Source organism: Nycticebus coucang, chromosome 22, assembly GCF_027406575.1.
Source record: "Nycticebus coucang isolate mNycCou1 chromosome 22, mNycCou1.pri, whole genome shotgun sequence".
In the NCBI taxonomy this organism is placed as follows: Eukaryota; Metazoa; Chordata; class Mammalia; order Primates; family Lorisidae; genus Nycticebus; species Nycticebus coucang.
Window position 1 is genome coordinate 27,625,143 of NC_069801.1, and position 14,306 is coordinate 27,639,448.

The window sequence follows — 14,306 nt, forward strand, 5'->3', positions numbered from 1 at the left end:
GCCGGGGAAGCAAAGCAGGCCCTGCGGCAGGAGACGGGGCCGTTGGCCCTGGAAGGTCCGAGCCCTAGTGTGGGAGGCTCCTGCCCCCGCGGCGCCTAGCACGGTGCCGGGCCCTCGCCCAGTCCCCGCGGGGCTCAGCGGGCAAGGATGGGCTGAGCCCAGGCGCCGCAAGGTGTCACAGGGGTGTCTCACGGGGGGAGTCCCAGGTACCGTGGGGAGAGCCAGCCTCTCCCTCCAGCTGTTCCCAGATGTCATTCTGCCCGCCCAGGCTCCTGGTTCCTGAGCTCCGGGGGATTCCACGGTTACTAAGCTACTGGTTTTTGTTGACTTTTAAATATTTTCTTCTAAGGGAGAGGGGAGGGGGGAAAAAGTCAGGAAAGAGCAAAAAAACCCAAATCAAAATAAGCCCCCCCTCCCCAAAAGAAAGCTGTCCTCCACCCACCACTCCCGCACGAATCGGGGGCCTCTGAACACAGTCGCCTTGCCGGAGCCGCAGGCAGGCAGGGCTGACCCCTTCCACCAGGACCCATCCTCATCCCCCTTTCTGTTGAATGAGGGGTGGTGGCGGATGGTCCCCCTGTCTTCGAGCCCTGGATGGACAAAAGGGCTTCCGGAAAGAGAGGAGGAGGATGGCCAGTGGGAATGGGCTCTCTTCATCCTCTGCCCTGGTGGCCAAGCGCCCCTCCGCCCTGGGCCCATTTCCCAGATACATCTGGATCCACCAGGATACACCCCAAGACAGCCTAGACAAGACTTGCCATGAAATCTGGAAGAGAGTTCAAGGCCTACCTGAGGCCTTGCAGCCCGGGACCTCCATGGAGCAGCTCTCTGTCCCCATGGGTGGGACTCCAAGAGACTATGGACTCAGCTTCCAAGAAGAGTGAGTATCTCTGTACTTTGTCAGCAGCAAGTGAACAGGGGAGAGATGAAGTCTGACCTTTTGGGAGAATGTCTTGACCCCATATTCAGCCTGGTTAAACCCTGAACACTATATTTTTCCTCCTTGCGGCCTCCCCCAATGGTCCTTTGTTCATCTTTATAGAAGAGCTGACCAAGGTTCTGAAGTTACTGGCGTGAAGGGCCAGATCAGGGCTGTATTCTAGGCTGCCTCTTCACCAGCCCACTAAAAAGGCCATTTCTCATCCTAAAGGCATGTGAATGTCGGGTCTTTGAAAAATAACCCTAGCCAAAGCCTAGGGGTAAATGGCTTGTGGCTTTTGCCCCAGAGGTGAGTAGAGGTTCCTTTCCATCTCCCACTTAAAGGCTGGGCATTCACACAGATGAATCTGATGGTTTTAAACCACATCTGGAATTCCCTAATACAGGGAGCAGCTGTCCCATTCAGCCTCCACAGAAGCTGCTGCAAGAGCACACATCAAAATATTTACTGGGAAGGCATTGACATATTCAGAGGACATAATAGAAAATTAAAGCGCTGGAAGATGGCTGTACATAGCCTGTTTCCTGGATGGGAAATCCTGTGTCTGGGAAACACAGAATTAAGTGTTTTTCCATCAGGTCAAAGGTGGGCAGATATTGGTGGGGATGGATATTGGCAAGGAGAGGAAGGAGGAGAGAGGAAGAAGGGACCTCATTAGGAAAAGGAAATAAATCTGCTGTGGTTATTAATGCCATTGTTGCACACTTATTCAACGCTTTGCATCTTCAAAGGGGGCTGCAAACTTAATTAATCCTCCCATAGTCCCTATATGAGGCAGGTGTTAGTGTCCCCATTTTACAGATGGATTAAGTGTTGAAAATTAAGTGCAAATTAAAGACTAAGTGATAATTAAGTGTTGCCATTCCAACACTTGCTCCTGGTTGGTTCAGAGATGCTCTGGAGCAAGGGAGTCATTCCAGCTTTTATCAGCTGCCTCTGTTTTCAGGGATGTCTAAGTCAGAGCTGAGAAGAAAAGCAACATGTAACTGATATCCGGATCAGCACTACCTGCTGTCCCTCATCTACGTGCTGCCGATGAGGGTGGAAGGCACTTTGGCTGTTCCTGCCTCCTCTGCCCTGTGCTCAGCATGACTTGGCTCAAACAGGAATGGCTTTTCTATAGCCAAAATCCTGCTGTCAGGCCTTTGGTGGCAATGAGCCCTTCTCCCCTGCCCATTGCCATCTGCTGTGGGACAGGGCCTTGGCAGGAGAGCCCATGGGGCTGTGGTGAGCTCTCAGAGGCCAAGAAGCTGATGTCCACTTTGCAGACCCAGGGTCAGTGGCAATTTCCAGTAAATGGCACCCAGTCTGCCAGGTCACACTGAGTTAATGGAGGCAGACTCTACTTCCAGTTTGCACTTGGCCAAAAATTGAACTGGCACACCTTTGGCCAGTTGCTTAACTCCATTTGGCCTTGATTTGCTCATCTGCAAATTGAGGATGATGTGCCCTGCCTTGTCCACCTCAGAGTTGATAATGAGGATCAGATGTGATGGGAGACAGGGAAATGAAAGATGCATTATACAAATGAGGCTGCTCTTACTATGCGATGCTTAGGGTTGGAGGTTTTATTGTTGTTGTTGGCTTCGATCTAGGGTTTTCACAGTGCACTCTCTAAACCCCAGAGTGTTTTGGGGACTGTCCTGGAGTCAAGTAAGCTAGTTGGGGCCCCAGTTCCCACTTCAGCCAGAGCTATTCAGCTTTTATCAGTTTTCCTTACTGAAGCTTTAAGTAAGGTTGTGTTCAAAAAAAAGGGCTCTGCTACTGAGAGGAACTAGGTAGGAAACTACTGAATTAGATGAATAAATGATATCATAATTGTGCAGATGTCAACCAAGCAGAACACAATGAGCTATTCTGAAATAAAGAAAGCTGCCCTGGTGAAATCAGATAACTCTGGCTTCAGATTATATTCCAGCCCTGTGCCAATTGAAGAATTTGTTACTGTTTAATTTATCTGAGTTTTGGTCTCCTCATCTGCCACATGGAGATGAATACTATGCATATCATAGAGTTGATGGGATGATTAAATTAGATATTTCAACTTTTTTTTTTTTTTTAAGACAGAGTCTCAATATGTCGCCCTTAGTAGAGTGCCATGGCACAGCTCACAGCAACCTCAAACTCTTGGGCTTACGCGATTCTCTTGCCTCCGCCTCCTAAGCAGCTGGGACTACAGGTGCCCGCCACAATGCCCAGCTATTTTTTTATTGCAGTTGTTATTTTTGTTTAGCAGGCCCGGGCTGGGTTCAAACCAGCCTGCCTAGGTGTATGTGGCCAGCACCCTAATTGTTGAGCTACAGGAGTCGAGACGATATTTAAACATTTCTGCTAATAATCAGGATTTGTAAAAATTTCTTGTAATGGTGGTAATGATGATCATATCTTTAAGCACTACAGTTATTTCATGAGGTAGGTACTATTTTAAACTCCCCATCTTTTTAACAAAAACCTTTTTATTATGCAAATTTTCAAACACATAGAATAGCATAGTGAATGTTTATGTGCCTATCACCAAGTTTCAATAATTACCCAATTGTGCCATTCTGGTATCAGTTGCTCTCCACCCTTCATTTTTAAACAAAATCCTTTGTGCAAATGAGGCAACTGAGATTGGGAGGGGTTAATTTTTTTTCCCCAAGGTCTTACCATTTAGAAAATGCTAGAGTTTTAGAAATGAAAGCCAGGATCATCTTAGCCATTATTTTACAATGTTGGTTGTCTTCCCTTAGGATCTGAGGCATCTCTGGGTGATCAAAATATTTGGGAGTCCCATGTTCTGATGATCACACAGACATCAAATCTAGGCAGCTGTCCCTGGTGTTAATAGGATACTTCCAGGCCCACGAGACCCCTCTCTGCTAGTTTATCCATTGCTTAATTTGGTGATGCTTTCTTCTATTTGGATAGGTAGGTAAGTTATAAAACCATTGTTAGCCAGAAATTTTTTCTTGACTCTGTCCTTACCTATCGTAGAAACCCAGACATCTCAAATTTGAAGGAGATTTTAGAGGCCATCTTCGGCTGTTTGAATCCCCTCCTCCGTGTCCTTGCCAAGTGCTATGCTTGTACCACTTGTCTACTTCCTTAGAAGGAGAGCTTATCACTTCCTAAGGCAGTGTCTTCCCTTGCTATGAATTTTCTCAAAAGGCCATTTTCTTCCTGCATCTAAAATGTGTTTTCTATCAAACTACTAATACCCATTGATCTGGATTCCGCCCTTAGGGCTCCAATCCAAATCTATCCCCCCTCTCTCTGAATAGCCCGTTAGATCTTAAAAAGATTGCAACAATGTACCTTCTAGGATTTTTTATTTTGTCTCTATAAGCTAAATACATCTGGTTTTCTAAGTTTCTCCTCATGTGCCAACTTGGTCAGTTTCCTGACCACATTTCTGGTCCTTGTGGCAGCGTGACTCCCAGAACCAAGTCCAGTAATCCAGGTATGATCCAATCTATAGAGACAGGATCCTCCTTGTCTACCTTTTGCATTCCTGTTAATACAGCCAATACCACATTCACTTTTCTCCCTAAGCTGACTTCCCTGTATGGACATGTGTTGAGTTCATTCATTCATTCAACAAACATTTATTAAGCATCTACTATGTGCCTGGCACTGTGCTAAAAACTACGGGGGGCTAGAGCTTTGAATCAGGTGAGGCCCTGCCTTTCCAGAACTTACATTCTAGTAGGGGAGAGAAACAGAGATGGCTTGTATGTGAGCAGAGATGTTGGTAGATCTCTGAGAAGGTGCTGCAAGAGTCCAGGTGAGACCTGATGAAGGCCTGATGATGCTGGTGGCTGGACCAGGGTGACTACAGTAGAGATGAAAAAAGTGTGAGACTCTGTGTGTGTATTTTAAGAGGAGCCATAGACCTGCTGATGATTTGGGTATATACAGACAGTGAAGCTGAATTGAGGTGTTTGGCTTGACAGTAGTGCCATTTACAGAGGTGGGGAAGAAATGGGGGAGAAATGGCCTTTGGGGGAGAAATCAATAGTTCTATCTAGTGCTGATTAAACTGAACAGAATCTTGTTAGTTTTCTTTTAATTAGTGTTAAATTTGGACTTGGAGAATTGTGGCAAGACACTTGCTCAAGGATTGCCTATTCATTTGTCTCTAAAACTTCACAGCCTCAGAATCAGGGCTTCAGATTTGCTGATGACTCCATTGCCCTAATTAAGGAATGGCATTTGTTAATTTCCTTATTTATAGATGCATTCAACAAACACAGTGCCCTGTGCAGAGTCTCAGAGACACAGATATAAGACAGAAGCCCTTCCCTCAAAGAACTCCCATTCGAGCAGGCGGGAGGGACACAGATACATATGAGAACAACATTCAACACATAGTTAATGTATGTCTATTACTGCATGCCAGACAATATCTAAGATAAATACAATGGTGGAAAAGCTGGGGAAAGTCTCTGATCTCCTTCTTGGAGCTTCAGTGTCTTGTAAAAGGCAGAGCACAGCACATTGCGATGAGTGTTCTTCTGATGATAGAAGCACGCTGACTCGGGCTCTGTGCCTAGGGAAGGCTTCCTGGACAAGGCTGAAGGAAGTGAGCTGAAGGGGCAACAGATGAGACCCCAACACTGTGACTGTAAAGAAACGTGTGATCACAGCTGTCGGGAAGCAGAGAATGTCACAACCCATAGTAACTGCAAGGTTCCATAGTTGAGAGTCCAAGCTAGGTCTTGAGAAGAGAGAAAGACCAGCCTATGAAAAGAGGCCAGCAGGTGCAGGAAAAGATGAGGGGTTCCCTGGGGATGAAATTCAGCATGTGTGAAGAGTGGGGAAGAATGGAGAGATGGCCTAGATCTTGCTGGGGTGGGCGGCTTCCCTTACTGCTTCCTTGGTCAGCATCCAAGAACCTCTCCATCTACCTGTCAGAAAGAACTTGGTCTGCAGAACCAAAAGGCATCACTCCAAGCCTGACCCAAGTAGAAAAATGAATTTACAGAAAGAAAAGGTATCCTTTTAAGCATTTTTAAACAGATATGATTTCTTTCTTTCTCTCTCTTTCTTTCTTACTTTTTTTTTGAGACAGAATCTTAATTTCTTGCCCCCAGTAGAGTGCTATGGCATAATAGCTCACAGCAACCTCAAACCCTTGGGCTCAAGACATCCTCTTGCCTCATCCTCCCAAGTAGCTGGGACTATAGGCACCTGCCACAATGCCCATTTTTTAGAGATAGGATCTCTCTCTTGTGCAGGTTGGTCTCAAACTTATGAGCTCAAGTGATCCACTTGCCTCAGCCTCCCAGAATGCTGGGATTATAGGCATGAGCTACTGTGCTGAGCTCCAGACCTGATTTCTTGATCTGCAGCTTTCTGGGGCTGGAAGGGAGGAAGAAAGAGAGCTGTTCCACTCTGGCTTTGCCAGCAATTCACTGTCCTCTGTGCTGGTGGAACCGGGGAGACTTGAGAACCCAAAGGGCTGTCATGTTTGAATTGCCCCCCAACAAGCCCATGCTCTGTGCTACTGTTATTTAAACAATTAGGTGAACTTAATTCCAACCTTCCTATTCCAGGAATTTTGCTTGGAATACATAACCTATGTTTCTCCTATTGTTATTTACAAAGCTTGAAACCTAACGAAGGGAGTGGAAGGCCAAGGTTCATGCATGGAAGCTCGGCTCTGAAGCCAGCTCTGAAGACCTCTGGAGTCTCATGTTCTGGGCTAGTACTTTCTCTTCTTTGGGGGCTCTCACTCCTCTTTGAGAAGCTGGTGAAACTGCTAGGCATGCTTCTACCTGAGACACATCCTCACATCTCTCAATATTTGGAGAATGATTTCAGAGATCCTCAGGGGCTACAGTTTGGAATCTTTGGCTCTGATACACTTGTTCTGAGCCAAATGGCCAAGAAGCCATGAGACTCAATACTTAAGCAACTTCTCCCTCCCAGGGCTGGATCTCAGCACCCCAATCCACTGACACTGATGTGACATGCCCGCCTTCCCTCGTCCAGTCCCCTCACGGCTCCTGACAGTGACCTTCCTGATGGCCTCCATGCCACCCTGCTCATCTCTCTTCTGCCACCCCACGATGCCGCATCTTGCTGCATTTGGTTCCTTGCCCTCCAGGACTCCCTCCGCCCTTCATCTGCCTCATCAAGGGCACTGCTCAGACGTCTGGGGCTCCGTCTCCAGGGCTGTCTGGGGTGGCCCTGCCTGTGTCTCTGGATGCGTGTCTCAACGCTCTCTCCCGTGTTCTGGAAGCCCAGAGGAACTGCTGGCAAACAGGTGCCTGTCCTCTTGCTTTGCTCGGTTTTTCTGCCACTGGCTATGCCTTTCTCCGTATCTGTCTATCAAAATCCCTGCCCTCCGTAACTACTGGGAGTAAGTGTGTCGTTGTTCTCGACTTTTGCACTGCTTGCCCCAGTTATCATTTCTTTCTCTCTCTCCTTCCTCTATGTTCCTCTTTAAATGGAACCTCAGCACACTTCCTAGCTGTAGCCAAGTTTCTCAGACTTTCTATGCCCTCTTTTGCACATCTGAAATATGGAAATAGCCAAAGTGATACCTTTAAGGACTTCCAGGGGTGGGGTGGGCTAATGAAGTGATGCAGGTAAACCTGACCCAGCAAATACCAGAGAAACTTCACGTTCATCACCACCATCACTACCACTATTGTTACCAGGTTAAAATGATGGGACAAGAACAACACAGAAAAGGGAGACTTACATACCAGAAAACTAAGGCTAAGGGAGTAGTCCTCAATGGAGGACAGCCTTTGGTCTAAGATTCCTGGCAGCCAGGGCAAAAAGGGAGAACCCATCGGTTTTCATAACTCACATGATCTAATAAGAAAAAGCAACAGAATACACTCAGGCTGGTGGGTTCAAACCCAGCCCAAGCCAGCTAAACAACCATGACAACTGCAACAACAACAAAAAGTAGCCAGGCGTGTGGCGGGCGCCTGTAGTCCCAGCTATTTGGGAGGCTGAGGCAAGAGAATCGTTTATGCCCAGAGTTGGAGGTTGCTGTGAGCTGTGATGCTATAGCACTCTAACAAGGGTGACATAGTGAGACTCTGTCTCAAAAAAAAGAGAGAGAGAAAGCAACAGAGATATTCATGAGACACAAACACTTCTGCATCTCTGAGGACCACATGGTGTGGGTCTTTATTTGTGGATGATAAAATGGAAGCCTCAGATCAAACCCAACTCTCTTGTTGACTGCTGGCCAGAGGGCAGGACACAATACCCTGATCAGAGGTGTCATTGTGGGATTTCCGATGAGGAGGCAGTCACCTGGCTCACATTGTCTGCTGCCTTGTGACGATTCCTTCTCCCCCACTGGATCGTGGTATTTTAAGGGCAATGGCTGTGTCTTACTCGTCTTTGCCTCCCCTGTGCCCAGCCAAGTTCCTGGCACTTGATGGCTCTGCAGTGTATATGAATGAATGAGGAAGTAGATGATGAATGAGCTGTAAAAATGCCACTCCAAGGAGGGCGAGGTCCCGAGGTGGCCAAGATCCAAGCAAAGGGTCATGGGCATCAGGGAGGCATTTAGGGACATAAAAACAGAATATCAATAAGCCAAGATAATGCAGTTTTTTCTCCTTTTGTCTTAGGCTGCAGATAAGGGAACTATTATAACATTTTCTTGAGCACCTTGTCTGCATCATGTATCTGGCTTTCTATTTTAAGTTTCTGTTTTATTTTATTGTCCTTAGCTCCCTTCCCAGGAAAGGGTCAATATTACTTCCTTTTGACGGATGAGTAAGGAGAGGTTCAAAGAGGTAGGCAACTTGCCCGAGGTCATCAGCTCAGAGGGGAGCAGAGCAAGGGACAGGAGCCCAGTGGGGTTGCAGCACCTGAATTCTACCCACCCACCAGCAGCCCTTCAGGATAGCCCTTCTGTGTCTGCTTAGTACCAGGAAAGAGGAATCATGATTAATGTCCCATTTCCAGGTCCCCCTTTGTAATCTAATTTTACGGTTTTGGGAGCTGTGTTGCAGGTTGTGGGAGCCCGCAGAGATGGGCCACCAGTGGTTTGGTTTAATCCCCTTTTTAATATCTTTGTTGCAACGTTATTTCCAATTCAGCTCCCAAGTCACATTAAAAAAATACCTCCTCCTTAGGGTAAGCCTTCCCTTATTAAACAGATTCAAATGAAAAGTTTTAAAGATAATTTGAACAATACGAATCACCGTGTAGCTTCCAGCCCAAGCTCCTTTATTGCTGTATTTATTCCCCAGTATTTCCTGTCTCATTCCCCAGCTCACTGAATCCCTCATCTCCCCCAACTTCCAGTCCTTGGCCCAACTCACACCTGCTCCCCCGAGGGAGAATCTCGTTGGGGAAGACGCAGTGCCTCACTTCTGTTCATTCCTCAGTATCCCCTCTGCCCCGCCGGACACACAGGAAACAGCTGCAAATCATCTGGAGCAGTGGTTCTCAACTTTCCTAATGCCGTGACCCTCTACTACAGTTCCTCATCTTGTGTTGACCCCCAACCAGGGTCGTGGCGTTAGGAAGGTTGAGAACCACTGATCTAGAGGGAGATTTGTACTAGGAGGCTGTGCACCAAGGCAGAGATAGGAATCCTGTGGGGAGGTGGGATGTGGGAGTAGAAAGAGTGGGCAATGAGGGGAGAAAGAAAACCTCAAAATGCAGATCCCGGCCCCATTCTAAACCAGCTGAACCGCCCTTACGCCAAGGGTGCCCAGGAATCTGCATTTGAAACAAGCACCACAGGTGACTCATATGCACCCGTATAGAAGGTTCTCTGATACTTTGGAAGGCAAAAATGATGGAATCTCAAGCTGAAGGGGAAACGGAGGGGCATGGCTTTGGGAAGGAAGTGTTTCAAAAGAAAAGTGCGGAAGGAAGGAAGGAAAGAGATTGACATTTGTCAAGTTCTAAGTGTATGCCAGAGACGTTTAAAAAAATTGAATCCACTATGTGTGAAGACCTTTGCTAAGAAATGAGATGAACACAAAGACCAGGCTTGGCATTCAGGGAGCCGAGAGCTTTCAGTGTTGCCTCCTTTCGCTCTGGGTGGGTATCACCCTCCCACTTTGCAGATGAAGAGACCGAGATCTGGCGGCTTCCTGGGTTTCACACCTTTCCGTAAACCGGCTTGGCTGTGAATGGGGCCAGCAGGACTCCAGAGCCTGCAGCCAGGCTTGGCTCTCCCACACCAAGCTGTCTCTCCGTCCGGGCTGCTAACATTTGCATAGCGCAATTTACCGAGGGCTTTCACATTCATCATCTCACTTAATCCTCACCTCAGCTTGAAGAGAGTGGAGGAGGCTGGGGGCGGGGAGGCTGAAGCTTTCCCTAGACCTTATGCTTACCCCCTTGCCTCCCACAAGGGAAGTCCTAGGGCATAGAGCTCAGCTGGTTTCCAGGTGCCTTTGGGACAAAGGTCATAGGCCCTGGGATGGCGACTAAATCTGCAGCTTCTCTCAGTTGACCTCTACCCTCAAACTGGAAGAGACAAGGCAGCTTGACAAAGGAGGCCACCTCCCTTGCCTCCCAGTGGAGCAGAGGCCACACTGGGTGCTGTGACAAATGTGCCCGAGAAAATAAAACATGGGTCTCTGATTACCATGCCAACAGGAAGATCCAGGAATGCCTGCTGAGCCAGGATCTCCACTGGGGATGACGCCAGGCTGGATGCCAGACCCTAGCTTCCATGAGGGGTGGCCTCTCCTTGTCTGGAGGATTTAGTGGTCCCCCACCCCACAACTTGCAGGTTGTGGCTCTTGCAAGCCCCTGCCTTGGACACCTGCCTATCCACTGAGGTCTGCCTTCTGCTACCTCATCTTCAGTGCTTGGCTGGCTCCTGGCAACTCCCTGGCCTGCCTCTGGCCCTCCCCAAAACTGAGGCTCAAAGAAGGGAAGTAAACTGTGGATAGTCATTCTTCAGAGGGGACAGAGTGGGGTATAAACCCGGGTCTCCTGGCTGTAAAGCCTCTGCTCTTTCTCCCACTTCTGTTTTGGGAAGTGTAGGACAGTGGCTAAGAGTAGAGGTTGCAGAGTCAGGTGGATCTGGGATCCAATCCTGTACATTCTCTTGTGTAAACTCAAATATGCCTTTTAACTTTCCTGAGCCACAGTTTCCTCTTTCTAAATGGGGAATGAAGATGCCCCCATTCTCCTGGTTGTGGTGGGACAGGCACCAACTACACTACCCAGCACCCAGCAGACTCCTTGTAGACAGTGGCTCAGGGCTCAGTCCCCTCCCTTCACTCCTCTGGATTGTCCTGGGAGACATGCCCCTCATCCATGGAAACCAGAGCCTGAAACTTCCTTGCTTGAATCTCTACAATGGTTTTTCTGTGACTTTATTTATTTTTTTATTTTATTATATTTTTTGAGACAGAGTTTCACTATGTTGCTCTCGGTAGAGTATCATGGCGTCATACCTCACGGCAACCTCAAACTCTTGGGCTTAAGCGATTCTCTTGCCTCAGCCTCCCAAGTAGCTTGGGCTACAGGCACCCGCCACAACGCCCAGCTATTTTTGTTGTTGTTGTCATCGTCGTCACTGTTGTTTGGCAGGCCCAGGCAGGGGTCGAACCCACCAGCCCCAGTGTATGTGGCCAGCGCCCTGGCCTCTGAGCTATAGGTGCCAAGCTTCTCTGTGACTCTAGAATAAGATTCCTGGCTCAGCATCTGTGGCTCAGCGGCCAGGGCTCCAGCCACATACACCTGGGCCTGCCAAAACAACAGTGACAACTACAACAAAAGAATAGCCGGGCATTGTGGTGGGCACCTGTAGTCCTAGCTACTTGGGAAGCTGAGGCAAGAGAATTGCTTAAGCCCAAGAGTTTGAAGTTGCTGTGAGCTGTGACTCCATGGCACTCTACTGAGGGTAACATAGTGAGACTCTGTCTCAAAAAAAAAAATTCCTTAGCATCACCTCCAAGGCCTGAAAGATTCTGACTCCTGCCTTTATCTCTAACCTGTCTTAAGTGACACTCCTCTGCCTTAGTAATGTGCCCACTCAGTTGAACATTTCTACCAATGCATCAAGCTCTTTTCCACTTCATGGGCTTTGTACATGCTATTCCCTGTGTCTGGAAAGCTGTTCCATGCATTCTTTGGCTGGATGCTTATGCTCTGTCAGGCACCAGCTTAAATGACACTTCCCCAAAGAGGCCTCTCTTGCTCTCCTAACTTAGGTAACTATCACTAGTATTTTCACACACATCATTTTACTCTTGGCTTTCAGAACAGTATAGCATAGTGGTTAAGAGAGTAGCATCTAAGATTGCCTCAAATCACGCTCTTTGTCCCTTAGTAATTCTGTCACTGGGGAAGTTAACTTCTCTGTCCCTTGGCTTCTTCATTTTTTAAATTGGGATAATTGTATCTATCTGTGTGAGGTACTTTTTGATATACAGGGTGGCCATAAAGTTTGTGTCCAATTTAAATGATTTAAACTTAGTAGCTTAAAACCACAACCACTCCTGTTTTCTAAGGTTCAGCATTTTGGGCTGGGTTCAGCCGGGTGGTTCTTCTGATGTGGACCGGGCTTGACAGAGCTTGGCTCATGCTCTCTTAGGTACCTGTTCCCCCTCCTGGCTCTGGCCAATTGTTGGCTACAGTGCCCTGGAGTTTTCGCCTTTGTGATGTGTTACCTTATAATAGGCTAGTCTGGTCTTGTTCACATGGATGTTGCTGAGTCCCAAGGGAAGTAAGAGGCCAAGCCCTAATGTCCAAATGCTTTTTGAGTCTCAGCTTCTTTCTGAATCAAGATGGGAGGGAACTACCAAAGAGTCTAGATCCAGGAAGATGTGATCAGGTGGTGGACATTACTGTGGTCAGCTTACCACACTATCCCATTTGGGCTATTGTGGGGATTAAAATGAGAATTTTTGCATATGAAATGCTTAACATGGTATCTGGTTGGTTAGTTAACACTAAATAAATACTCCTTCCTGTTATTTTGTGAAATAGGACCCAAGGCTTAGACGTATTAGGCAGCTTGCTAAAGGGTCAGCCCCCAGTAAATGGTGGGGATTTGAGTTTAGTTTCTTTCTCTCTTTAACTACTGCACATCCACCCAGACATAGACCGGCAGAACCTCACTCCAAGCTAGAAGGCCAGTCCAGGGACAGCCCACAATTCCAGCCGGGGTTTGTGCCTGACTCCAAAGTCCTTCAGTCGCATCACCCTAATCAGCCTGTTGCCTTGGGTACTGTGTTTGTCGTCGGCTAAAATGCCAGAGCTGGAAGAAAATATTTGTTTTGGTATCCTCCTCCAGCACTAACAATTTTCTGCCTGCATTTTTCTGTTGTTTGGCTCAGATGAATAGCAGTTTTCATCTTTGCTCTGTGTTATGTACACAGAACTGCTAACAGCATGCTTGCTTACTCATTATTCTGGTAAGGGGTGCCAACCAGTCAATAGCCTTTATTTTTATATGACTAAGTACACTGCAAACGCAGAAATCATGCACAGTATCCAGTACAGAGCCGCCACCATCAGACAACTCTCATTTTCTAGAGGCAGGCAAAGCAGAGGTGGCAGCTGGTGTGGAACTAGAGACAACCCCGATTCTGACTTGCTTCCTTTGTCAGGAGCCCAGGAGCTGGTTAATCTCCCTGAATGATTCACTACTGTGGTAGAGTATGTGGTAGATTTATGGTTTTTCACCAACCTGGAGGAGAAGGCAAACAGCACAGGAGAGGTGCCAGGACCAGCCAAATTTCTCAGGAAAAACGAAGGGTAGATTCCAGGAGATGCAGGTGAGGGGGCTTACCGCCGAACCCAGCAAAGTTGTGGGGGTGTCAGGAAAATCTCTCTGTAAGTCCCAAGGTGATTGCTCAGAGTCAGAGCCAATTTGGGTTCTGCGGTGGGATTGCCTTGCAGAGTTGGGAGTTCTTAGGATGGGGCCAAGCAGGATGGTTAGTCATCTGATCAGCTCACAGGAAGGCCAGGCCACAGGTGGGACGTGAAAATGGAACCTAAGCCAGGCAGTTTGCAACCGGAAGAAGAAGCTGGGCTGCCTTGGGCCTGGGGGAGGACCAGGAGTGTGCACCGGGGAATTGAAGACCTCTGCAAGATGGACATAGGTAAAGGCAAGTGAGCTCACAGAGCTGGAGTTAGCTAGTCTAGGTTTGCAGGCTTCTGTAGTGATAAGATAGAGTCCCTGCCCTCACAGAGTGTATGTGGCGGGGAGTAAAAATGTGAGAAAGGTACCATATGATAGTGATGCATACTGTGAGGAAAATGAATGGAGAAGAGAGCGCCCGGTCAGGGTTCCGCTCTTAAAAAATGGGTAGCAAAGGGCACTCTGTGTAATTTACATGACACTTGAACCGGGCCTGCATGATGAGGAACCAGTCCAGGGACAATCCGTGGGGTGAGTGCAAAGGTCCTGGGGCTGGAATGAGTGTGA

The 14,306-nt window shown here is 47.7% G+C and overlaps 1 protein-coding gene across 1 annotated transcript in view; it reads left to right on the forward strand.

Moving 5' to 3' along the window:
* The first annotated feature begins 551 nt into the window (after positions 1-551).
* Positions 552-14,306, forward strand: part of C22H1orf94 (chromosome 22 C1orf94 homolog) — a 39,480-nt gene continuing 25,725 nt past the window's right edge. The window contains exon 1 of the mRNA XM_053576809.1: positions 552-880. Coding sequence (XP_053432784.1) covers positions 552-880 — 329 coding nt within the window. The remainder of the gene's footprint in view (positions 881-14,306) is intronic.